Raw genomic sequence first — 23023 nt, 5'->3', positions numbered from 1 at the left:
TGTGGAAGGATCTTGGGCTGAACTCTTGTTCTGCTTTATGCATTGCCAATACAAGTGTCTAGAAATCTCCAAGACTGAAACTAAAATCAGAGAGCAAATTTCATTTTCTTTATATTGGCTTGAATTTGTATAAGCAGCCAGTTACTGAGCAAAAATCCTGTTTCAACTTGTACATCAAGCACATGGCTGAAGAACACAGGGAAGTTGTTTTTTGTTTTTTTTTTTTTTTGAGACAGAGTTTCACTCTTGTTGCCCAGGCTGGAGTGCAATGGCACGATCTCAGCTCACTGCAGCCTCCGCCTCTCAGGTTCAAGGGATTTTCCTGCCTCAGACTCCCAAGTAGTTAGGATTACAAGCATGTGCCACCACGCCCAGCTAATTTTTCTATTTTTAGTAGAGAAAGGGTTTCACCATGTTGGTCAGTCTGGTCTCAAACTCCTGACCTCAGGTGATTCACCTGCCTCAGCTTCCCAAAGTACTAGGATTACAGGCATGAGCCACCGTGCCCGGCACTTTTTTTTTTTCTTTAATGAGTCATTTTCACTGAGCTACCAAGTATTGAGCCCCATCCGTGAGGACATATTATGAGTACACATAGTCTTACAGTCAACACCCCCAAACAGAAGACAACCAATTCAGCAAAACCAGACTTCCAAGGAGCCTACTCCAGTTAGCTTTCATGGTAATTATAATAATTTTAATTATTCATAGGGAACCAAGCTCAAAGGCCTTGAGAGTAGAACTTCAAAAAGCATCCTAGCAAGCCAACACCACTTCACAGAAGAATGGCCTCAATTTGGACTAAGGGAAAACAAAACTAGAGGACCCCACAGAAGCCAGGCTAATCCTTCTCCAGGAATCTGGCATCATTTTTTATTTGTTTCTTGATTCATGTTTTTTGTTTTTGAGATGGAGTCTCGCTCTGTCGCCCAGGCTGGAGTGCAATGGCACAATCTCGGCTCACTGCAGCCTCCTCATCACAGGTTCCAGTGATTCTTCTGCCTCAGCCTCCTGGGTAGCTGGGAATACAGGCACACACCACCATATCCAGCTAATTTTTGTATTTTTAGTAGAGATGAGGTCTCACCATGTTGGTCAGGCTGGTCTTGAACTCCTGACTTCAGGTGATCTGCCTGCCTCGGCTGCCCAAAGTGCTAGGATTACAGGCGTGAGCCGCCGTGCCTGGCCTCTTTTTTTTTTTTGAGATGGAGTCTTGCTCTGCTGCCAGCCTGGAGTGCAGCGGCGTGTTCTCAGCTCACCGCAACCTCCGCCTCCTGGGTTCAGCGATTCTCCTGCCTCAGCCTCCCAAGTAGCTGGGACTACAGGCACGCACCACCATGCCCGGCTAATTTTTCGTACTTTTAGTAGAGACGCGGTTTCACCATGTTGGCCAGGCTGGTCTCGAACTACTGACCTCATGATCTGCCAGCCTCGGCCTCTCAAAGTGCTGGGATTACAGGTGTGAGCCACCGCACCCAGCCTTTTTTTTTTTTTTTCTTTTTAAGACAAGAGTCTCACTCTGTTGCCCAGGCTCTAGTGCAGTGGTGTGATCTCGGCTCACTGCAACCTCCGCCTCCCAGGTTCATGCAAATTCTCACACCTCGGCCTCCTGAGTAGCTGGGATTACAGGCGCCCACCATCAGGCCCAGCTAATTTTTATATTTTTAGTAGAGACGCGGTTTCACCATGTTGGCCAGTCTGGTCTTGGACTCCTGACCTCAAGTGATCCACTCACCTTAGCCTCCCAACGTGCTAGGATTACAGGCGTGAGCCACCGCACCTGGCTGTTTGTTCATTTTTGAGACAGGGTCTTGCTCTGTCACCCAGGCTGGAGTGCAGTGGCACGATCATGGCTCACTGCAGCCTCCAACTCCTGGCTCAAGCAATCCTCCTGCTTCAGCATCCTGAGTAATTGGGGCTACAGGTGTGCATCACCATGCCTGGCTAATTTTAAGCTGGGCTCAAACTCCTGGGCTCAAGCAGTCCTCCTGCCTTGGCCTCCCAAAGTGCTGGGATTATGGGAATGAGCCACCGTGCCTGGCTGGCATCCTTTTTAAAGAGATTTGAAGTCCACACCCACTGGGTGGGAATCCTAGGGCATGCTGCGATTCGGCACACTGAAACAGAAATCTCTCACAGATCTAAGCTGCCAGTCACCTTATTTCAAACTGAGATTGGCCACAACCAGAATCTTAGAATACAGCAAACCAAAGTCCAACTTGTTTCACTTGGCTCCAAAATAAAGAGTAGAGAATTAAGTAAAGTTTGCCTTGGTGCAGCGACAGAAGTGCCTCCTCCCCCAGAAGGGAGATGGCAGTTCATACAAAAACTATGAGACTTACGTTCTAAAGTTGATCAACTCAAGTGATCAATGACCAACCTAGCAAATACAGGGTGAATTAGAATAAAAGATCCAGGAACTGAGCAGAAAAGCAATCAAGAAATGTCATCTCGGTGGGCGCGATGGCTCACGCCTATAATACCAGCACTTTGGGTGGCCGAGGTGGGCAGATCACGAGGTCAGGAGATCGCAACCATCCTGGCTAACACGGTGAAACCCCATCTCTACTAAAAAACAATATAAAAAAATTAGCTGGGCGTGGTGGTGGGCGCCTGTAGTCCCACCTACTCGGGAGGCTGAGGCAGGAGAATGGCGTGAGCCCAGGAGGCGGAGCTTGCAGTGAGCAGAGATCCAGCCACTGCACTCCGGCCTGGGTGACTAAGCGAGACTCTGTCTCAAAAAAAAAAAAAAAAAAAAAAAAAAGAAATGTCATCTTTTAACGAAGACCAAAATGTTCCAAGTTCAAAAATGTAAGACATCCTAAGGATGCTCTTGTATAAATTCAGGCCTTGGGGAGGAGATGGAAAACGAACTTCAGTACTTATTTCTAGAAATAGAACACAGTGCTGGGTATGTAAGCGGGTGGGAGGTAAGGGCAAGCTGGCAGATGAACGGCAGAAGAGGAACTTCTAGACAACAGGAGTAGCGAGGGTCCATATGTGGGCCTCCTCTCAGTCTTACTGGATGATGCAATCCGCTCAAAACTGCATGCCTGGGAAGAAAAAGCTCTATCACAGCGGAGGGGAAGCTGAGCCTCCAACACTGGAATCTCAGAACCATCTGGCTTAACTTGTTGTTTACAGATGAGGAAACTAAGGTCCAGAGATGTGAGGCAAATTGGTTATCAACCAACCAACTAGCATCTAGGGAGGAGCCATCGATCTCTAAAGACTTGGCTTGGGGCCATTTCCCCCCAAAGGCTATGGCTTCGTTCCCTATTAAGAACTGATTTGAGAATCCTCTAAAGCCAAGAGAATAATGTTTCCTCACACTGGGCTACAGAACATAGTTTTGGTGTTTGAGAGGAGCAAGCATTAGAAGTAATGAGGAAAGTGAGTCATGTTTTATCCAGAAAGTCAGCTCTGACTATTCTACTTCTCTGATGTCTGCCTGTTTTAAAACTATAATCTCCTAAAACACTTTATATATAATAATATATTGCTTTCTTGGCTTCCCAATGACATTAAAAATTTCCTAAGAATAGGGACTACATCTTTTTTTTTTGAGACAGAGTCTTGCTCTGTTGCCCAGGCTGGAGTGCAGTGGCGTGATCTTGGTTCACTGCAACCTCCGCCTCCTGGGTTCAAGCGATTCTCTTCCTCAGCCTCCTGAGAAGCTGGGATTTCAGGCATGTGCCACCATGCCCAGCTAATTTTTGTATTTTTAGTAGAGACAGGGTTTCATCATGTTGGCCAGGCTGGTCTCGAACTCCTGGCCTCAAGTGATCCGCCTCAGCCTCCTACAGTGCTGGGATTAAGGGCGTGAGCCACCACGCCCGGCCAGACTACATCTTATACAGCTGTTTCCCACAGCGCCTCTAGTTGTGCTGAGCACACAGTTAATAGTTCAACAATTATATGCTTGACTGATGCTTTACAGGCATAATAGACTAAAATAAGACCTTGAAAAGCTAGAGCCCAAAAAAGGGTCAGCAAAACATCTTCAGTACTGTTTGCACAGGACAGCTGTATTAATATTCTATGAGAGCAATGGAAATGCTGTGCTCTTGAGCTACTGATTGGGATTTTAAATTATCAACTTTCTTTTTTTTATTAAAAAAAATAGGCCGGGCACGGTGGCTCACGCCTGTAATCCCAGCACTTTAGGAGGCCGAGGCGGGTGGATCACGAAGTCAGGAGATCGAGACCATCCTGGCTAACGTGGTGAAACCCCGTCTCTACTAAAAATACAAAAAATTAGCCAGGCCTCGTGGCGGGCACCTGTAGTCCCAGCTACTCGGGAGGCTGAGGCAGGAGAATGGCGTGAACCCGGGAGGCGGAGCTTGCAGTGAGCTGAGATCGCGCCACTGCACTCCAGCCTGGGCAACAGAGCGAGACTCCGCCTCAAAAAAAAAAAAAAAATAGGCCAGGTGCGGTGGCTCACACCTGTAATCCCAGCACTTTGGGAAGCCAAGGTGGGTGGATCGCCTGAGGTCAGAAGTTTGAGATCAGCCTCGCCAACATGGCGAAACCCCATCTCTACTAAAAAAATAGAAAAATTAGCCAGGTGTGGTGGTGGTTCACGCCTGTAATCCCAGCTACTTGGGAGGCTGAGGCAGGAGAATCGCTTGAACCTGGGAGGGGGAGGTTGCAGTGAGCTGAGATCGCACCACTGCACTCCAGCCTGAGTGAGACTCCATCTCAAATAAAAAAATACTGAGTTGTTTTGTTTTTTTTTAAGACAGGTTCTTACTCTGTTACCCAGGCTGGAGTGCAGTGGCACAATCATGGCTCACTGCAGCCTCAACCTCCCAGGTTCAAGCGATCATCTCACCTCAGCCTCCTGAGTAGCTGGGACTACAGGCGTACGCCACCATACCTGGCTAATTTTTATGTTTTGTAGAGACAGGGTTTCTCTATGTTGCCCAGGCTGGTCTTGAATTCCTGGACTCAAGCTATCCACCTGCCTCAGCTTCCCACAATGCTGGGATTACAGATGTGAGCTACCATGTCCAGCCCTAATTTTCTTATTCATTGTCTTCTCTCTCCTTAGGCTCTGTCCTACTCCTTGAAAAGTTAAAACAGGTCCAGCCAGGTGTGGTGGTGTGAACTTGTAGTCCCAGCTACTCAGGAAGCTGAGGTGGGAGGATCTCTTGAGCCCAGGAGTCTCATGATGTAGTAGTACACCACGACCATGCTTGTGAATAGCTACTGTACTCCATCCTGGGTGACAAAGTGAGACCCCATCTCTAATAAGCAAATAAAACACAAACAAAAAAGCTCTACTGTAACTATTTCTAATGGTTTCAATGTCTTAAACACAGACCACAGGTTTACAACATAAGAAAAAAAAGTTTGGGAAATAAAATTCACAAATCTGGCCACTTTTTTTTTTTCACTGTAGCTCTCAGATCTCATGGCCACTTGTTTCTTACTTTTATTTTTCAAAGGCTAGTCAAGTGAAGCAGTGGGAGTGGAAAAGGAACAAAGAAATCTATAACTGGTTATGACAAATTAGTCGTAAACACCACTGCACTTGGACCAGCCGCCACTTGTTTTCTACCTCTGAAAAAAAAAAGACAGGAGTTAGAGATCAGCCTGGGCAACACAGTGAGATCTTGTCTCTACACACACAGACAAAAAAATTAGCCTGTAGTTCCAGTCACTCAGGAGGCTGAAGTAGGAGGACTGCACCACGGCACTATGATCTGGGTGACAGAGTGAAACCTTGTCTCAAAAAACAAAAAAAAAACAAAAAAAAAAAAACCATGAATTTTTTGGGCAGAAATTCAAATTTTCCAGAGAAACTTATTAAAATAAATTCTAACCTCTAATATTCTTTTGATTCTACTTGTAGACATCAGGAAATCCTTTTGCAAATCAATTAACTCTTGAAGTATGGTAAGTTCACTAATAATCCTATTAGTACTCAGAAAGACCAAAGAGAGGTGAATGAAATGGCAAAGATGCCCAGAAGGAAACGACATGGCATGAATCAGTATCAGTTGTCTAGTCTCTGTACTTCTGCGGCTAAGGATCACTCAGTGCAATACCCCCAACTCCGCACATTCCCACCAATTAGTTATATCAAAAACTGCTTGTGAATCCCAAATGATGGCAAAAATAAAAACACTTTAGTACTGCCATCAAGGTACCCTGGGGCTGGGCACAGTGGCTCATGCCTGTAATCCCAGCACTTTGGGAGGCCAAGGCGGGCAGATCACCTAAGGTCTGGAGGGCGAGACAAGCCTGGCCAACATAGTGAAACCCTTCTCTACTAAAAAATACAAAAACTGGCCAGGCGCGGTGGCTCACGCCTGTAATCCCAGCTCTTAGGGAGGCCGAGGCGGGCGGATCATAAGGTCAAGAGATCGAGACCATCCTGGCTAACACGGTGAAACCCCGTCTCTTACTAAAAATACAAAAAATTAGCCGGGCGAGGTGGTGGGTGACTGTAGTCCCAGCTACCCAGGAGGCTGAGGCAGGAGAATGGCGTGAACCCAGGAGACGGAGCTTGCAGTGAGCCAAGACCACGCCACTGTACTCCAGCCTGGGCGACAGAGCGAGACTCTGTCTCAAAAACGAACAAAAAAAAAATTAGCTGGGCATGGTGGCGGGTGCCTGTAATCCCAGCTATTTGAGAGACTGAGGCAGAAGAATCATTTGAACCCAGGAGGCAGAGGTTGCAATGAGCCGAGATTACGCCACTGCACTCCAGCCTGGGAGACAGAGTGAGACTCCATCTCACAAAAAAAAAAAAAAAAAAAAAAAGGTACCCTGGGAGGTCTGTGAAGAGAACAGCAGGTTATAAGAAGGGATTACAAAAGACCAGTCTTGCTGCCACCCTCGGCCCTCCCTGGGATAATAAGCCAGAGTACTGAGGGTGAACAAGCCAATTCTTGTCATGGATGATAACTGCTTTTTAGAGGTGACAAAAGCTCTGGTATACTAAACTCCTTAAAACCGGAATGAGACAAGTATGTATATTCCACATTGAGTTTGTTTGGCGAGTTAGACTTTGACTTCGCAACTCCAAGGTAAAATCAAATGCTGTTCAGAGACCATTATCAAGAATATGTTGAGCAGTGGCTCAATGCTGGCAGAAATCTCATCCACTAGAATGATTTTTTTTTTTTTTTTTTGAGATGGAGTCTCACTGTTGCCCAGGCTGGAGTGCAGTGGTGCGATTAGAATGACTTCTGAAAAAAATATTCGTCTATCATGCAGAGACAAACTGGCTCCCAAGTTTGGGAACGTCCATAGGCTGTTAAATGGATCTAAAGATAGGATTCACACTGCTGCAGATTCAAGATGCAGAACTCAATTCAGCAGGGGAAAGAAATCTAGCAAGTTCAGAATGGATCCTCTGAGATGTCAAAGAGACCAGTGGAGATGCAAATCTCAAGCCTCACTATAAAAACTAAGTCTGGCTGGGCGCAGTGGTGGCTCACGCCTGTAATCCCAGCACTTTGGGAGGCTGAGGTGGGCGGATCACGAGATTAGGAGTTCCAAGACCAGCCTGGCCAAGATGGTGAAACCCCATCTCTACTAAAAATACAAAAATTAGCTGGGCATGGTGGCATGCGCCTGTAGTCCCAGCTATCCAGGAGGCTGAGGCAGGAGAATCACTGGAACCTGGGAGGTGGAGGTTGTGGTGAGCCAAGATCACGCCACTGCACTCCAGCCTGGGCAACAGAGCGAGACTCTGTCTCAAAAATAAATAAATAAATAAATAAATAAATAAATAAAAATAAAGTCTGGCCAGGCATGGTGGCTCACGCCTGTAATCCCAGCACTTTGGGGAGGACAAGGCAGATGGATCACGAGGACAGGAGTTCAAGACCAGCCTGGCCAAGATGGTGAAACCCCGTCTCTACTAAAACTACAAAAGTTAGCTAGGCACAGTGGCAGGCACCTGTAATCTCAGCTACTTAGGAGGCTGACGCAGGAGAGTCGCTTGAACCCGGGTGGCAGAGGTTGCAGTGAGCCGAGATCGTGCCACTTCACTCCAGCCTGGGCGACAGAGTGAGACTCTGTCTCAAAAAAACCCAAAAAAACAAAAAACTGAAGTCCAGGCATGGTGGCTCACACCTGTAATAATCCCAGCACTTTGGGAGGCCAAGGCAGGTGGATTGCTTGAGGCCAGGAGTTTGAGACCAGCCTGACCAACATGGCAAAACCGTGTCTCTACTAAAAATACAAAAATTAGCCGGGTATGGTGGTGCACACCTGTGATCCCAGCTACTTGGGAGGTTAAGACACAAGAATTGTTTGAACCTGTAAGGCAGAGGTTGCAGTGAGCTAAGATCGTGCCACTGTACTCCAGCTTGGGCGACAGAGTGAGACTCTGTCTCAAAAAAAGAAAGAAACAAACAAAAATCCCTAAAGTCTTCATAAGTGAAATCATGGAGGATATAATCCACGTAAAGGGCTTAGCACAATGCCCACTACGTAGTAATAATAGTAACATTTACTAAACACTTAACCATAGTGACTCCTCAGTTGTCTCTCAAGAGAGCAGCTCTAGAAAGTTGTTGTTTTATTTTTTTGAGATGGAGGCTCTCTCCATCGCCCAGACTGAAGTGCAGTGGCGCCATCTGGGCTCACTGCAACCTCTGCCTCCCAGGTTCAAGTGATTCTCCTGTCTCAGCCTCCCATGTAGCTGGGACTACAGGTGCGTGCCACTACGCCCAGCTAATTTTTGTATTTTTAGTAGAGATGGGGTTTTGCCATGTTGGCCCGGCTGGTCTCGAACTCCTGACCTCAAGTGATCTGCCCACTTCAGCCTCTCAAAGTGCTGGGACATTTTTGAGGCAAATACTGAGCCTATGGAGGAATTCCGGTTTAGTATTTTTGGCGCTCTCAATAGAGAACACCATATTTTTGTCCCTTAAATGTAACAATCACAAGGACATCTTCTTTGAGGAATTGGAAGAGAGGCCTGAAGGGTAGAGATTTCAGATAAAAAGCTACAGAGAAAGAGTTAAAGAAGCATCCTCCTGAAGTTACTAAATGTATGGCTCATAAATCTATGGGCTCTATAGGGAAAGGGTTAACTGCCAACTTAGTAAAGCTGGGGAATTTTAGCGTGAGCATATTAGTTGAACAATGTGAAAAATCAGCAAAACTGCTTTGCCATGAGCAGCGAGTCCCTGAAATAGGCTCTCATTTACTTTCCATTTCTTCTGCTTTCCAGTCTCTTCCCTGAAGCAGCTCTTGATTAGTTTCTTTTTAATTGCCACTTAATTGGGAAACAAAATTAGAACACTTATTTGATATCAGTGATGAGGTTTCTCTTTCCATTCTGCTTTGATCTAGTTTTGCAAAACCAAAAGTTGAAGGCAGAAATTAAAGGAACTAAAAAGATTTCTTATTTCCAAGAGCTAGCTGCAGCTATAAGCCATCAAATAAATAGGAAAAGAACGACTCTTGGAGAAGCTGAAGAAAAAAACAAAAACAAGTAAGGCTAGCTTTATGGAATTTATTTTCAGGAAGACTTTTCTTTCCTCCTAAGTTTTCATAAGGGATAGTATCTCACAACTAGGAAATGAGGAGAACTTATAAAGAATCCATGTTAACCTGTCCCAAGGAGTAAGAGAGCAGGATGGAGATGAGACACCTCTTGTCAGAGGGCTCTTGACCCATGCTTACCAGGATCTCAATGACACTGAAGACATTGCAAAATAAATTCCGAAAGACTCCTAGAACACAATAGTCTAAAAGTTCTTTTTTGTTCCAAAACACTAAGACAAACTTCACTTATTACCCCCAAATTAAAATCTGCCAACTGATGAGATTTACTCTTTGGCAATACTTCTTGGAAAGACTCTCATTAAAAAAAAAACAAAACACAAATTAAACCACATAGATGAATCACAAACTACAGGGGGATGCTGCATAAAGATTATCTTAGTCTGACTCTCCTCTCAATTGTTCAGGATAATTACGCTAGGCACGTAACTGGGGGAAATTGAGTGCAGTAAACAAACAAACAAAACTGGCTGGATACAGGAGCTTATGCCCACAATCCCAGCAGTTTGGGAGGCCAAGGTGGGAGCATCACTTGAGGCCAGCAGTTTGAGACCAGCCTGGGCTAAATAGTGAGATCCCATCTCTACAGAAACTTTTTAAAAAGAAAATTAGCCAGGGATGATGGTGCATGTCTACAGTCCTAGCTACTTGGGAGGCTGAGGTGGGAGGATCGCTTGAGCCCAGGTCAAAGGCTGCAGTAAGCCATGATCACACCACTGTACTATAGCCTGGACGACAGAGCGAGGCCCTGTTTCCAAAGTAATAATAATAATTTTAAAATTAAATTAAAAATTTTTTAAATAGAAAAACTGAAGAGACGCACCCATACACACTGCATATGTATGCATGTATACCTATATGTATACATGAAGGGTTTGGGGTTTTTTGTTTTTATTTATAGAGATGGGGTCTCACCATGTTGCCCAGGCTGGTCTCGAACTCCTGGGCTCAAGTGATTTTTCTGCCTCAGCCTCCCAAAGTGCTGAGATTACAAGCATGAGCCACTACACACAACCACATGGAGTTTTTATATTCACCAAATGTTTATGCTGATTTAATTACGGAGGAAACACAAGACTAGAAAAGTCAAGAACTAAACTCATATACAAAGAGACATAAGAAATTAATACAACTGGCCGGGCATGGTGGCTCATGCCTGTAATCCTAGCACTTTCAGGGGCCAAGGCAGGCGGATTGCCTGAGCTCAGGAGTTCAAGACCAGCCTGGGCAACACGGTGAAACCCCGTCTCTACTAAAATATGAAAAATTAGCCGGGCATAGCGGTGCGCTCCTATAGTCCCAGCTACTCAGGAGGCTGAGGCAGGAGAATTTCTTGAACCTGGGAGGCAGAGGTTGCAGTGAGCCAAGATGGCGCCACAGCACTCCAGCCCGGGCAACAGAATCCAGTACATGAATTTAGCTCATTTTATTAGCATAGAGTACTATGACTTTAGTTCCTGAAAAAAAGGGGCAGGAGGCTGGGTGTGGTGGCTTATGCTTACAATCCCAGCATTTTGGGAGGCTAAGGCAGGAGGATCACTTGAATCCAGGAGTTTGAGACTAGTCTGGGCAACAGTCTCTTTTTAAAAAAAAAAAAAAAAGGCCAAGGAGAATAAGGGGTAGCTTGAACTATCATCAGCCTTTATTATAAATTACACATTTTAGACTCTCTAGCATTGAAAGGAAAACTTCTCTGTCAATTTTCACATGATTTTTGAGAACATTTTAAATAATATTAAGACAAAAAACATTTCAAGAAGCAAAACACAGTGGAAAGCACACAACAGTGGAAAGCTCCACAGCAAATTGGAGCTTCCTGGTTTCTGTAGGTATTTCTTTTTTTTTTTTTTTTGAGACAGAGTCTGGCTCTGTCCCCCAGGCTGGAGTGCAATGGCGCGATCTCGGCTCACTGCAAGCTCCGCCTCACAGGGTCACACCATTCTCCTGCCTCAGCCTCCTGAGTAGCTGGGACTACAGGCACGCGCCACCATACCCGGCTAATTTTTTGTATTTTTATTAGAGATGGGGTTTCACTGTGTTAGCCAGGATGGTCTCCAACTCCTGACCTCGTGATCCCACCCACCTTGGCCTCCCAAAGTGCTGGGATTACAGGCGTGAACCACCACGCCCTGCCTCTGTAGGTATTTGATAAAAATTGTAGTAAGGCTTACAATCAGAATTATTTGGGGAGAGAAAATGTGTATGTAAGAAAAATCTGACATCCTCTCACTTGGTGAGGGGAGATGAAACTCCACTAATATTGGGCTAGGCACTTTAATATCTGCCATTCATTCACACAGCAAACACTCATTAATGCCCACTAAGTGCTAGGCATTTCTTAGGCAAACAATCCTGTTTACATGCACCTTACTGTCAGATGAGACAGGTAACCAGGCACATTAAGAAAAATTACTAAACATGTAGTTATATTTATTGTTATTATAACTATTGTTACGATAAAAGCTACAATACAGTATGTGATAAGAGCAGAGGGGCAAGCTGGGAGGTTAGGGACAATCTGAAGAAAGAGGAGGAGGGAGGAAGAGGAGTGCATTCCAGATGTTATCTCATTAATCCCTACAACTCTGAGTTAAGTACCTTTCCCAAGGTCACAGGACTGTTAAGTGTCAGAGGCAAGCTTTGAGATGAGATTTTGAGATCAGAGGCTTGCTCTGTCGCCCAGGCTGGAGTGCACTGGAGAGATCTCAGCTCACTGCAACCTCTGCCTCCTGTTTTCAAGTGATTCTCCTGCCTCAGCCTCCCTAGTGGCTGGGATTACAGGCGCCTGCCACCATGCCCAGCTAATTTTTGTATTTTTAGTAGAGATGAGGTTTCGCTATGCTGGCCGGGCTGGTCTCAAACTCCTGACCACAAGCGATCCACCCACCTCAGCCTCCCAAAGTGCTGGGATTACAGGCGTGAGCCACCACGCCTGGCCTGAGACCAGATTTAAATTATTCCAAAGTCCATGCTTTTCTACTGTGCCGTGCTGCATTTTCCCACATTGCTGCTTCTCCCCAAAACCATTTCCTCTTAAAGTTCATGGAAAAATGTTGACTCTACCCCAGATTCTTAGTGCCAGAATTACTCTCTCCTCCAGACTAGGCCCTTGGTTTTTCACCTGCTACCTCCAAACTCATTTTCACAGATCTTTAGATTTGGGACGCTAATAAACATAATTTTTTCACCCAGACCATAACCATGCACAGAAACACCACCGCAAACTGTCAAAGTTTTTAAGGTTATTACTTACTTCTACTACAAATAAAATAATTTCATTTTTTTTTTTTGAGATGGAGTCTCGCTCTGTTGCCAAGCTGGTGTGCAGTGGCACAATCTCAGCTCACTGCAACCTCCGCCTCCCGGGTTCGAGTGATTCTCCTGCCTCAGCCTCCCCAGTAGCTGGGACTACAGGTATGTGCCACCATGTCCAGCTAATTTTTCTATTTTTAATAGAGACGGGGTTTCACCATGTTGGCCAGGATGGTCTCAATCTCTTGACCTCGTGATCCACCAGCCTTGGCCTCCCAAAGTGATGGGATTACAGGCATGAGCCACTGTGTGCCACTTTTTTTTTTTTTGAGACAAGGTTTTGCTCTGTTGCCCAGGCTGGAGTGCAGTGGTGTAATCTCAACTCACTGCAGCCTCCACTTCCCAGGTTCAAGTGATTCTCCTGCCTCAGTCTCCGGAGTAGCTGGGACTATACGCGTACGCCACCATGCCCAGCTAAATTTTGTATTTTTAGTGGAGACGGGGTTTTACCATGTTGGTCAGGCTGTTCTCGAACTCCTGACCTCAAGTGATCCGCCTGCCTCGGCCTCCCAAAGTGTTGGGATTACAGGTGTGAGCTACCACGCCAGGCCAATAAAATAACTTTCTGGCACACAGTTTTGAAAAGTGATTCACAGATTATAGGGCAAAAACCTAAGGACACTGGTCAGGACAACAGTTAAGAAGATAAAAATAAAAGCAACTACAAAAAGAGCAAAGAAAATGCCACACTTTCACTTCTGGAATGACTTTCACATTCACCAACTCTCATCTGTGATTCAGATCTCTATTCAGGAGAGCTTCACTTTCCCTTCTTCCTGTTCCTACTTCCTCTTTCTCAGCTCTTTCATTTTTAGGAATATCAAACTTCAAAACAAGACTTTTATTACATTAGATCTGTTGTGAGTTATAGCAACAGAACAGTCTTATAAAAACTAAATTTAGCAAGCTTCCTATTCCTCTACTTTCTTCCTGTGATTTTTTTTTTTTTTTTTTTTTTTTTTTTGAGTCAGTGTCTTGCTCTGTCACCCAGGCTGGAGTGCAGTGGCGTGATCTCAGCTCACTGCAAGCTCTGCCTCCTGGGTTCACGCCATTCTCCTGCCTCAGCCTCCTGAGTAGTTGGGACTACAGACACCTGTCACCACGCCCGGCTAAATTTTTTGTATTTTTAGTAGAGACGGGATTTCACAGTGTTAGCCAGGATGGTCTCGGTCTCCTGACCTCGTGATCTGCCTCCCAAAGTACTGGGACTACAAGCGTGAGACACCATGCCCGGCCCTTCCTGTGATTTTTAAGCCGGCTGAAGAACATAAAAGCTAGATCTTTTAACCTAAGATTTACCACAAGCAGATTATAAACCACTTAAATACAGTCATGCTTCACTGACTGTCAGGGATATGTGCTGGGAAATGCAAGGTTAGGTGATATTTGTCTTGCAGACATCATAGGGTGTACTTACACAAACCTAGATGGTATAGCCTACTAAATGCCTAGGCTATATGGTGTACATTACAGTAACATGCTATACAGGTTTGTAGCCTAGGAGCAATAGGCTGCTGCATATTACTGAGTACTGCAGGCAACTATAATACAATGGTAAGTATTTGTGTATCTAAGCATACCTAAACATAGAAAGGATACAATAAAAATATGTACTATAATCTTGTGGGACCATCTCTTCTATGCAGTCCTCGGTCTTTATACCTTTATATCTGGACTACCACCAATACTGCGAATAACAAGCTGGCTATGAAAATCAGACTACCTCAGACTCAGCAAGTTATACACCCAAAAATCTCTCACGACTTTCAGTTTAAAAATATATATACAAATATAGACAGGAAGATGGGGAGAGACAGCGTGAGTGCCAGTGCCAGGCACTAACCATGTGAAGAAAGATGAATAAGCTGTGGCTTATAGAAGTAAAAACTAATTTGGAAAAAGAATTCAACATTCAAATGCCTGGTGCGTTTCTTCACCCCTAGGAACAAATAGTAACTAATGGCAAGACCCTAAAGTACACGATAGGCAGTATGGAGCCCGAGAATTCCAAATACTCTCCAAGAAACAACATCGCTCATTTCTTGAAGCCTGGGGCTGCTCTGCAAAGGTAACAAGGCAAAGATGTTCGAAGACTTAATTATATTAATATATTGTTCAGGATACTTATGGATTATTTGGAGCAATGGAAACTATGTAAATCAAAGCATTACCATATCGTTAATTACATAGGTTTATAAGGTGAGTTTATATTTTGGGATTCTCTGGTAGTGATATTTTACAATATAATTATACATACAGTTTGTATAGTCTGATGAGTTTCCTCACTGAGGGTGAACTGCTGCGAAATGTTTTATGATTCGTTTATTGCTAGTCACGTTGTTCAAACAACACGTCTATAAGTAACGTTCCCTTTGAACTGTACTGTTACTAGACTGTCCTGTGTTGTACCATCGAAAACCATCGTCCAACATGCTCTTTTCCCAGGAATGGCCTGAAGTACACGAGTGGAACATTGCATAGAACTTTTATATAATAAAAGTACTGAACGTCTCCGGCCCTTAATATCCAGAGCACCCACCCTTGATAAATGACAAAGGCAGTAACCAATCGCCAGGCAGGATCCTAGTGACTTAGCCAATAAGAACATGAGGGTGGAGCTAGACTAAGCTCCCGGTGACTTCCCCGCACCCCAGAGACCCAGGTTGTGGGAGGCTGGACGGGAATTGGACTCCGAGGATTTCGTTACCCCCGGTTGTAGCTGTTGTCCTCCTCATTCTCGCAATCGCTGCAGTGCTCGTGGCCGTTCCCGTTCCCTTCCATCATCTGCGGCAGCGGAGGTGCCGGCGGCTTCACTGCTGTCTCACTCTCGTCCGCCATCTTGAGTTGCGAGAGCAGGGCTCCGCGCCCCGCTACATGGGGGGTTCCTATTGGACAAGGGGAATTTGCGCTGCATTCTGGGTTTTGTAGTTTTTCTGGCGAAGGAAGCTGCCACTAGGAGCGACTCTTTCCCAGGAAACTGACTACAATACCCAGGAATCACGAGGGACGGCTCCGGTCGGATTAAGGGGCGGGGCCACTAATACCCGGAAGCCTAGGCATTCGGCCACGCTTTGAGGAAAGAAGGGGCGCAAGGTTGGTGGGATCTGCCCTTCGGAACCGGGCGGCCGCCTGGCATGCTGGGAGTTGTAGTTCGATGCTGGTTTAGGGTTTCAGGCGTGGAGGTTCCAAAATCCGAGGTTTGATTTCACCCTGCCCTTGCCAGTGCCTGGGCTGCTGGGAGCCGTTATTGGCTGCCGTTAAGGACCGTTACCTTTCCCGGGTAAGTGAAAGGGCCTGAGGCCCGCGGGTGCGACCCGCCTGGAGCCGGAATGCCCCAGGCCTTCTTGGAGTGGGCTTTTCTGCAAGAAGCCGAGCTGACTCCTGGCCGCCTTCCTCACTCGGGAGTCTGGGCAACCCGCGGTCATTGGCAGTTCAAGGTCTCATGAGAGGCAGTGGATTTTTTAGTGCGAAGCACTGACCGTAAGCCAGGAGACCACACTGCTAGGGAGGCAGGGCTCGCCGCCTCATCTTGGCCTCCAGGTACTTATCTTCGCCAAGCTCTTTCGCGCGCCAAGCTCTTTCGTGTGCGAAAAGAGCTTTAATTCCCCACAAGAATTAAAGTCCCTTTAATTCCCCACAAGAATTTTCTACAACGACCCTTTTTTTCTTTTCTTTTCTTTTTAAATACGACCGCACTCTGTCGCCCAGGCTGGAGCGCAATGGCTCAAGCTCACGGCTCACTGCAATCAAGCTATCCTCCCACCTCAGCCTCCCAAGTACCTAGGACTACAGGCGTGAGCCACCATACCCGGCTAATTTTTATATTTTTTGTAGAGATGAGGGTCTCGCCTTGTTGCCCAGGCTGGTCTCGAACTCCTGGCCTCTAAGGATCTTCCTACCCCAACCCCGCAAAGTGTTGGGATTACAGACGTGAGCCATGACACCTAGCCCACATCGACTCTTTCTTTAATAAGTGCCAGACTCTGTAGTAAGGCCTTTCGTACAGTATCTCATTTAATCCTCTCAACAAGTCTACCATATAGGTCCTATTATTATTATTCAACTTTTTGTTTTGTTTTGTTTTGTTTTGAGACGGAGTCTCTCTCTGACTCCCAGGCTGGAGTGCAGTGGTGCGATCTCGGCTCACTGCAACCTCCGCCTCCCGGGTTCAAGCGATTCTCTTGCCTCAGCCTCCTGAGTAGCTGGGATTAAAGGCGCACGCTACCACACCTGGCTAATTTTTGTATTTTTAGTAGAGATGGGGTTTCACCATGTTGGTCAGGTTGGTCTCAAACTCCTGACCTCGTGATCTGCCCACTTTGTCCTCCCAAAGTGCTGGGATTAGAGGTATGAGCCACCATACCTGGCCATATTGACCTTTTTGACAGATGAAAAAATGTGGCCCTGAGAGGTTGGTAAATTGCACAATCACATAGCTGGTTAAGTGGCAAATCGGTATACAAATCCAGATCTGTGTGCCCCTGGGCCCGCTGAATTCTTTGCCACCATAAAAGTCCCATTTTCTGATACACTAGTCAATCAAGGAAATCAGTTACTAAAAGGTAACTGTGACTCCAGTGCGTATTCTGTATCGGGGAAAAAACGTAACTGCCACATTTTAATCTGTTTTTAACCTTGATTGAATGTTTCAGTCCCTGAGTCTCACTCTTGTGATTGAGTAATCTCACCTAAGCGCCCAAAGACATGGTTTCCATTCTTGGAAATTTCCTATTGGGGTTGAGTGTGGTGGGTGATGAGAGGACTAATTCTTACCATCAGAGCGCTCCATGACCAAAAACGGAAATGATCTTTGCCTTTGGGAAAGATCTCAACATGGGAAGAATGGCAGGGCGGGAAGAAACGGTTCCCATCTGACTTAGGGAAAGAAAACACAAATAAAACACAGAACTAAATATAGTCAACTCTGTTTCTTTCTTTTTTTTTTCTGAGACGGAGGCTCGCTCTCTTGCTCTGTCGCCCAGGCTGGAGTGCAGTGGCGCGATCTTGGCTCACTGCAAGCTCTGCCTCCCGGGTTCACGCCATTCTCCTACCTCAGCCTCCCAAGTAGCTGGGACTACAGGTGCCCGCCACCTCGCCCGGCTAATTTTTTGTATTTTTAGTAGAGACGGGGTTTCACCATGTTAGCCAGGATGGTCTCGATCTCCTGACCTTGTGATCTGCCCGCCTCGGCCTCCCAAAGTGCTGGGATTACAGGCGTGAGCCACCGCGTCCGGCTGACTCAACTCTGTTTTTTTTATCAGTGGCATAAGCATAAGTAATTATGATCCAAAGCAGCAGATAATCCTCAGTCATTTATATTTGACTTTGGAAGGCAGTCAAAGATGCCCACTCAGTCTGAGAGCTGTCACCACACTCAACTCTCTGGGGTCCAAGACTGCTGTTCAACGCGATTGCCCTATTTGCAGCTGCAGGGAAGTGGGGGTCAGAGGTAAGAGTAATAATAATAAAGCCAGGCCAGGCGCCGGGGCTCACGCCAGTAATCCCAGCACTCTGGGAGGCCGAGGTGGGTGGATCACCTGAGGTCAGGAGTTCGAGACCAGCCTGGCCAACGTGGCGAAACCCCATCTCTACTGAAAATACAAAAAAATTAGCTGGGCTTAGTGGTGGGCGCCTGTAATCCCAGCTACTTGGGAGGCTGAGACGCGAGAATCTTTTGAACCTGGGAGGAGGAGGTTGCAGTAAGCCAAGATTCTGCCACTGCACTCCAGCCTGGGTGACAAAGTGGGACTCTGTCTCAAAAAAAATAAAAAGTAGGCTGGGCGTGGTGGCTCATGCCTGTAATCCCAGCACTTTGGGATTACAATAATAAAAGATAAAAAGATATTGTGTATGTTATTTTTATTTATTATTATTTTTGAGACTGAGTCTCGCTCTGTCGCCCACGCTGGAGTGCAGTGGCGCAATCTCGGCTTGCTGCAACCTCTGCCTCCTGGATTCAAGTGATCCTCCCGCCTCAGCCTCCCCAGTAGCTGGGACTACAGGTGCGCACCCCCATGCCTGGCTAATTTTTGTACTTGTAGTAGAGATGGGGTGTCACCATGTTGGCCAGGCTGGTCTTAAACTCCTGACCTCAGGTAATCCACCCGCCTCGGCCTCCCAAAGTGCTGGAATTACAGGTGTGAGCCACCACGCCCAGCCTTTTTTTTTTTTTTTTTTGAGACAGAATCTCACTGTCACCCAGGTTGGAGTGCAGTGGCACAATCTCGACTCACTGCAACCTCTGCCTTCCAGGTTTAAGTGATTCTCCTGCCTCAGCCTCCCAAGTAGCTGGGATTACAGGTGCCTGCCACCACGCCCAGCTAATTTTTGTACTTTTAGTAGAGACAGGGTTTCACCATGTTGGCCAGGCTGGTCTCGAACTCCTGACCTCAGGTGATCTGCCCACCTCGCCCTCCCAAAGGCCTGAATTACTTTTTTTTTTTTTGAGATGGAATCGCACTCTGTTGCCCAGGCTGGAGTGCAGTGGCACTATCTCGGCTCACTGCAACCTCCACCTCCTGGATTCAAGCAGTTCTCCTGCCTCAACCTCCTGAGTAGCTGGCATTACAGGCACACATTGCCACGCCCAGCTAATTTTTTTGTATTTTAGTAGAGACGGCGTTTCACCATGTTACCCAGGCTGGTCTCCAACTCCTGAGCTCAGGCAATCCGCCTGCCTCGGCCTCCCAAAGTGCTGGGATTACAGGCATGAGCCACTGCGCCCGGCCGAGAGCTTTCCATTTTGAAACAATTTTAGTTTGTGAAAAGCTGGACCGGTTCTGCCTTATGGAGTTATGCAGAAATATAGCTGGGTGAGGTGGCTCATGCCTATAATCCCAACACTTTGGGAGGCTGAGATGGGTGGATCACTTGAGCCCAGGAGTGTGAGACCTGCCTGGGCAACATAGAGAGACCCTGTCTCTAAAAAAAATACAAAAATTAGTGTGGCATTGTGGCACGCACCTGTGGTTCTAGCTACTTGGAAGGCTGAGGTGGGAGGATCGCTGGAACCCAGGATCATGCCACTGCACTCCAGCCCGGACAACATGGCAAGGCCCCGTCTCTATATAAAAAGGAAAAAAGGGCCAGGCGCGGTGGCTCACGCCTGTAATCCCAGCACTTTGGGAGGCCGAGGCGGGCAGATCATGAGGTCAGGGGATCTAGACCATCCTGGCTAACATGGTGAAACCCTGTCTCTACTGAAAATACAAAAAATTAGCCAGGCATGGTGGCAGGCGTCTGTAGTCCCAGCTACTTGGTAGGCTGAGGCAGGAGAATGGTGTAAACCAGGGAGGCGGAGCTTGCAGTGAGCGGAGATCGCGCCACCGCACTCCAGCCTGGGCGACAGAGCGAGGCTCTGTCTCAAAAAAGGGAAAAAGGCCAGGCACGGTGGCTCATGCCTATAATCCCAGCACTTGGGGAGGCCAAGGCAGGCGGATCACCTGAGGTCAGGAGTTTAAGACCAGCCTGGCCAACATGATGAAACCCCGTCTCTACTAAAAATACAAATTTAGCTGGGCACAGTTGTGGACATCTATAATCCCAGCTACTTGGGAGGCTGAGGCAGGGAGAATTGCTTGAACCCAGGAGGTGGAGGTTGCAGTGAGCCGAGATCGCACCATTGCACTCCAACCTGGGCGACAGAGCAAGACTCTGTCTTGGGAAAAAAAAATGTATAAAAAAGAGTGCAGGCAGAGTGTGACTCCCTGGGTTCTAAATCCTGGCTCTGCCTCTGACTTAATGAATGACCTTAGGCAAGTCACTTAACCTCTGAGCTTTGATGTCATTATCTGTAAAATAAGACTTACATAGAGAGCCCTAAAAGTGTCTAGGACAGAATTAATACCCACTTAATTATTATTTCCCTTCCCAGGAAGTCAGCATTACTACTATGATAACCAAAGAAAAGCTTTCTTCATGATATCCATCACAGATCAAGGCCCTTGCTGTACTTCCAGCATGTCAGAGATAACCTTCTTTTTTTTTTTTTTTTGAGACGGAGCTTTGCTCTTGTTGCCTAGGCTGGAGTGCAATGGTGCGATCTCTCCTCACTGCAACCTCTGCCTCCTGAGTTCAAGCGATTCTCCTGCCTCAGCCTCCTGAGTAGAGTAGATGGGATTACAGGTGCGAGCCACCATGTCTGGCTAATTTTTTGTATTTTTAGTAGAGAAGGGGTTTCACCATGTTGGCCAGGCTAGTCTCAAACTCCTGACCTCAGGTGATCCCCCGCCTTGGCCTCCCAAAGTGCTGGGAGTACAGATGTGAGCCACTGTGCCCGGCCAGAGATAACCTTTCTTCTGGTGGACCTAGGAAGCCATGAGATAGGTTGTGATTCATTTATTCCAACCTCGGGAACACTGATGACTTGTCAGCCTCTATGGCAGGAACTGGAGAGTCAGGGGTAGAACAGTTCTAGCACAGTGCCTAAGAAAGTGGGGAGCACAGGCTGTCCAGAGGCAGGAGCCTTAGCCTGGGGCAGGAGATCCTGGGGGGACATGATGGCTTAGCTGAATGTTCATCAGGACAGTAAACAAACTGGGGTGGATGTTCTAGGTAGAAAGTCCAGGTGCCTGAGACTTGGGTGCTTTTGAGGTATGGCAATGAGAATGATATGACTTAGGACTGGAGCTTAGAAAGTGAGGAGTGTGTGCCTGTGGTTCCAGCTACTCAGTCGGAGGCTGAGATGGGAGGATCACTTGAGCCTGGGAGGCAGAGGTCGCAGTGAGCCAAGATCATGCCACTGCACTAACCTGGGTAACAGAGTGAGACCCTGTCTCAAAAATAAATAAATAAATAAATAAACGTACAGAAAATAAATTTAAAACCAGGAGCCAAAGGAGTCATCTCTAATGGACTCAGGGTTGTTCATCAAACAAAATGAGAAGCAGAACTGTATTCCAGGCATCCTGCTAAATGCTAAGGACACAGAGGTGACTGAGATGCAGGCCACTGTCAGGATGAAATGAGATTGTGTAAGTAGCTACAGCCAGCTCAAAGTTTCTTATTGCCATCCTGAATCATGAAAGATATATTTGAGCTGAAAAAGCCCTTGATGGCATCACATGGAAACTCCAAAGCCCAAGTTTCATTATGGAGGAAGTGCCTGGGTTGAAGGCCCTGTAGCAGCCCTTCATCCTTTCCTATGGGATCTTCCTGGGGCAGAGGTGCAGCTGCTTTTGGCAGATTGGACCACAAGGATACCTCCTTGGAAGACAAGGCTCTCACTTGTACATGAATAGTTATAATACTGTAAGGCAGTATATAACTGTAAGGCAGTATAATACTGTAAGGCAGTATCTGAGAAAAGTAGAGTCATCTGGAGGGGTTCCTAACACTGTGTCCCAGGAAGATCCAGATAATTTGGGGGGACAGGCCAGGCCTGTTCCTATCCCTGTCTTGGCCAGCCATGATTACTGGTGGGAGTCTGGGTATCCCTTTGATGTGTCAGGAGTAGGGAAAAGGGTGAGAACCACAGGATTAGGTTAGCTATACATTGTTTGATCAAGGAAGGGAATTGAGCCATTAAATCTGGCTCTATAAAATAGAATTAGATTTGTTCTGTATGGCCCCACGGTTTAAAACTAGGAGAGATACTGCCTAAGAAAGAACTTTCTAACTGCCAAGACTGGACTTAAAAAAATAACAACTGTCGGCCAGGTGTGGTGGCTCACACCTGTAATCCCAGCACTTTGGGAGGCTGAGGCAGGCAGATCGCCTGAGGTCAGGAGTTCGAGACCAGCGTGGCCAGCATGGTGAAACCCCATCTCTACTAAAAATATAAAAATTAGCCGGGCATGGTGGCAGGCACCTGTCATCCCAGCTACTAGGGAAGCTGAGGCAGGAGAATCACTTGAACCCAGGAGGCGGAGGTTGCAGTGAGCTGAGATCACGCCATTGCACTCCAGCCTGGGCAACAGAGCCAGACTCTGCCTCAAAAAAAAAAAAAAAAAAAAAAAAAAAAAACTGTCTTGAGTGGCAGTGAGTTCCCCAACATGGGCCATGTACATGTATAGATGGCAGAGATAATGTGGAAGAGATTCAAATACTGGCAGGGTGTTTGGACCAAATGGCCCTTTTGGACACAAGATGGAATCCTATTTATTGGGTGATGGCAGTAGGTCTCCTTGACTGTTGAAGTCAGGAAGAAAGCTTTCAGGGACTCAGGTGATCTGAGAAAGAT

The 23023-nt window shown here is 46.5% G+C and overlaps 2 protein-coding genes across 6 annotated transcripts in view; one reads left to right on the top strand and one right to left on the bottom strand.

Annotated features, from left to right (window-relative positions):
- NMT1 (N-myristoyltransferase 1) overlaps positions 1-23023 on the bottom strand; it is a 53283-nt gene that overhangs the window by 28205 nt on the left and 2055 nt on the right. For 2 of the 3 annotated variants that reach the window (XM_063656770.1, XM_063656769.1), the window contains 2 exons: positions 17617-17714; positions 15551-15728 (listed from right to left, as the gene is read on the bottom strand). In XM_063656770.1, the coding sequence (XP_063512840.1) occupies positions 15551-15728; positions 17617-17632 (194 nt within the window). In that variant the 5' untranslated portion in view covers positions 17633-17714. The remainder of the gene's footprint in view (positions 1-15550; positions 15729-17616; positions 17715-23023) is intronic. The other variant, XM_054459089.2, reaches the window with a different exon arrangement.
- DCAKD (dephospho-CoA kinase domain containing) overlaps positions 15792-23023 on the top strand; it is a 38137-nt gene continuing 30905 nt past the window's right edge. The window contains exon 1 of one of the 3 annotated variants that reach the window (XM_054459094.2): positions 15792-15936. The gene's annotated coding sequence lies outside the window, so the exon portion shown is untranslated. Of the gene's footprint in view, positions 16384-23023 lie in introns of all 3 variants that reach the window. The other 2 variants (XM_054459092.2, XM_054459091.2) reach the window with 2 other exon arrangements.

This window comes from Pongo pygmaeus, chromosome 19, assembly GCF_028885625.2.
Source record: "Pongo pygmaeus isolate AG05252 chromosome 19, NHGRI_mPonPyg2-v2.0_pri, whole genome shotgun sequence".
Taxonomy (NCBI): Eukaryota; Metazoa; Chordata; class Mammalia; order Primates; family Hominidae; genus Pongo; species Pongo pygmaeus.
Note: the sequence above shows the minus strand (reverse complement) of the source record. Positions and strands in the feature narration are given on the sequence as shown.